The sequence below is a fragment of the Pinus tabuliformis genome, chromosome 5_2, assembly GCF_031772625.1.
Source record: "Pinus tabuliformis cultivar Carrire ecotype Pingquan chromosome 5_2, CPIR1, whole genome shotgun sequence".
Classification (NCBI taxonomy): Eukaryota; Viridiplantae; Streptophyta; class Pinopsida; order Pinales; family Pinaceae; genus Pinus; species Pinus tabuliformis.
Window position 1 is genome coordinate 1076503690 of NC_142306.1, and position 2712 is coordinate 1076506401.

General features: G+C 41.2%; 1 protein-coding gene across 2 annotated transcripts; it reads left to right on the forward strand.

The window, feature by feature from the left end:
• The first annotated feature begins 667 nt into the window (after positions 1 to 667).
• LOC149162964 (zinc finger protein CONSTANS-LIKE 16-like) lies at positions 668 to 2447 on the forward strand. 2 transcript variants are annotated; one of them, XM_089435854.1, is made up of 3 exons: positions 668 to 1382; positions 1490 to 1738; positions 2206 to 2447. In XM_089435854.1, the coding sequence occupies exons 1-3, from the start codon at positions 711 to 713 to the stop codon at positions 2257 to 2259; spliced, it is 975 nt and encodes a 324-aa protein (XP_089291980.1). In that variant the 5' UTR covers positions 668 to 710; the 3' UTR covers positions 2260 to 2447. The 2 variants fall into 2 exon arrangements, with proteins under 2 accessions (XP_089291980.1, XP_089291981.1); XM_089435855.1 differs by having other exon boundaries at positions 668 to 1343; positions 2206 to 2446.
• The last annotated feature ends 265 nt before the right edge of the window (positions 2448 to 2712 follow it).

Consider the following 2712-nt stretch of genomic DNA (forward strand, 5'->3'; position numbering starts at 1 on the left):
TATTGTAGTAATAGCTTTGCGCCTATGAATATGGTTCTATTTTCTTCGAGCATTGTGAACTATTAAGAAAAATATGTATTCGTACTTTATTATTATATATATGTTATACACAAATTATATGCAATTGCAAGAACGTCCATTCTAGTAGTTATGGTTGTTTGTTTTTTTGAACTTGTTTGAAGTGTACAAGTTGGTACTTAGTGTATTGATAATAAACCATGTGTGTAGTCTTCTCTTGTAAATAACCTATAAGGTACAAGGTCAACATCAATGTAAGATATAAGAAAAGGTTTAAAGTCGTTTGACAAAACTTACGAAGGATAAAGATCATCGTCAGCAGATGTGTGGGTCCCATAATTGGAAAAAGGTAATAAGACAAGATAAGTATACCACCGGAAAAAGACAAGATAAGTAGACAGACACGCAAAAAAGCGCCGAGAGTTTTGCCTCCGACGACAAAAAGGTCATTGCTCGTGGGACCCAGCGAAGGAGACATGAATAAAGTGCTTTATCCAATCTATTCATCCGCAGCAGCGGGAATAAACCCAACCAATGAGATGCAGACACGTATTTGTCAACCAATAGGCGCAGGGCTAGTCCTGGGGATAAGATTACGGCGACTCCGCTTGTTTTGTTTTAAATGCGTCTCGCAATGGAAGAAGAAATGTGATTCTGATTTTCAGTTATTTGAGAAAGCATTTAACAGGAGAATGGCGACGGATGTGGGAGGGAGCGGGGCTCGACCCTGCGACGCCTGCGAGCAGCACCGCGCGCGGTGGTACTGTTCTGCCGATGACGCGCACCTCTGCAATGCCTGTGACACCCGAGTTCACACTGCCAACGCCGTCGCGTGTCGCCACGAGAGAGTCAGCCTGACGACCACGACGACCGCGGTTCGATTCCCGGGAGCGCACTTGGCCTGTTGGAGCTACTCCTGGCTTCGCAAACGGAGCCGCTCAGGACGACGGCACGGGAGGTCGAATCCCGATGGGCAGCAAACATTGGGGTCGACGCCCACGGCGGATGCTGTGCTGGAAGATAACGCTGACAAAGAGGAAGCGCCCCTGAGCTGGCTCTGGTCGAGTGATGACGTGGATGTGCCGCTGAGCTGGCTCTGTAATCACCGGGTGAAGTCGGAGGCGAGCGAGGATGTTGAGTACGTGAAAACGGAATTAGAGCCCGACGGGCTCCTGGATTTGAATTTTGGTTTCTGTTTAGTAAATGAGAGCGAACAGGAAAAAATGAAGGTCCATGAGGACAGTAAAGTTCGCCTGCGGCTCAACTATGAAGAAGTTCTGAGCGCCTGGTCTGATAGGGGCTCCCCCTGGGCTCAGTCTAATCCAGTTATGTACCCTCTCGATGATAATACCTTCGACCTAGTGGTTAGTTAACGGCCGAAATTGTATTGTCCGGTCTATATATACAATGAATATGTGTGTCAATATATACAATGAATATATGTCTCAACATTTTCCCTTTTTCTTTGCAGGGAGATGGAGGTAGCTCGGAGTTTGGACTCGTTCCGGACTTAGCGAGCTTGGGATGCGGGCAGTCCGGGTGGGAGCATGTCATCGGGCAGGTGCCCGTGATCCATGGCGGCGACGGGCAGAGGCCGAGGGCAGGCGGGAGAGAAGCCCGTGTTCTGAGATATCGCGAAAAACGTCAGAGCAGGCTGTTCTACAAAAGGATCAGATACCATGTCCGGAAACTCAATGCAGAGAATCGACCACGGATGAAGGTTTATTTTTAATTTGAATCTGCAATATTTTTTAATTATAGAAATTGGTAATTGAGTCTGTTTCGTAATTTTGTTAACATAAAATTATAATAATGCAACTCACTGATAAACAATTGGAGAGATTGCAATATAGTACCTTCAACTTATATTACTTTTTTCCAGTTGGGGAGAGAGAATCTCCGCTGAAGAATCATGAGATTGCAATATAGTACCTTCAACTTATATTATTTTTTTCAGTTGGGGAGAGAGAATCTTCGCTAAAAAATCATAATACATCATATATCGTTGAAACGAGAGATTTAGATTTTATCATACAATATTTATCGTCGAAGCTATTCAAAGATTTACCAAATTCACTCTCGAAAATTGCATTACCAATTGTTAAATTATGCTAACCAGTTCATTATAAGCGTTTAAGATTTTGGATTTTATCATTTTAATGAATTTGGTTTCATAAATTTTTGCAGGGTCGATTTGTTAAGAGGACGGCGGATGCATCAGATGAATCGCTGGCGTTGTAAATATTGTATGTAGGCGAATTTATGAGGGATACTATGGAGTAGGGAACATTTGTAAGTTTCCACTAACTTTCCAAAATGGGAGAAAATAAACAGTTCCAATAAACTATTTAGTGTAAATGACACAACAAAATATTAATTAATTGTTTAAATTTGTATAATAAATTTGAAAATTTAAAAATGTTCATGGAGTAATATTTTATGTTTAAGTTGTTTTTATTGGATTAAGAGTTTATTTTCTTCCAACTTCGTAAATAGGATAAGGGTTTAATATCTTATTTATTTTTATTTTTATTTAATGATACTAGCAATTACACCAAATGTTGTGAAGGAAAAGCATAAGCTCGTAGGACATGCATATGGAGTAAGAACATAGATGAAGAGAGTTGTGATATGTTATGCCATCTAGACGTTGTCTAGTTTGGAACTATTTCCTTTGCAACATAAGTTACTACA

Excerpts from the sequence above, each read along its gene's own strand:
- LOC149162964 (XM_089435854.1), top strand. The coding sequence starts at position 711 with ATGGCGACGGATGTGGGAGGGAGCGGGGCTCGACCCTGCGACGCCTGC. Across the intron at positions 1,383-1,489 it reads ATAATACCTTCGACCTAGTG|GGAGATGGAGGTAGCTCGGA; the intron begins GTTAGTTAACGG and ends TTTTCTTTGCAG. Across the intron at positions 1,739-2,205 it reads AGAATCGACCACGGATGAAG|GGTCGATTTGTTAAGAGGAC; the intron begins GTTTATTTTTAA and ends AAATTTTTGCAG.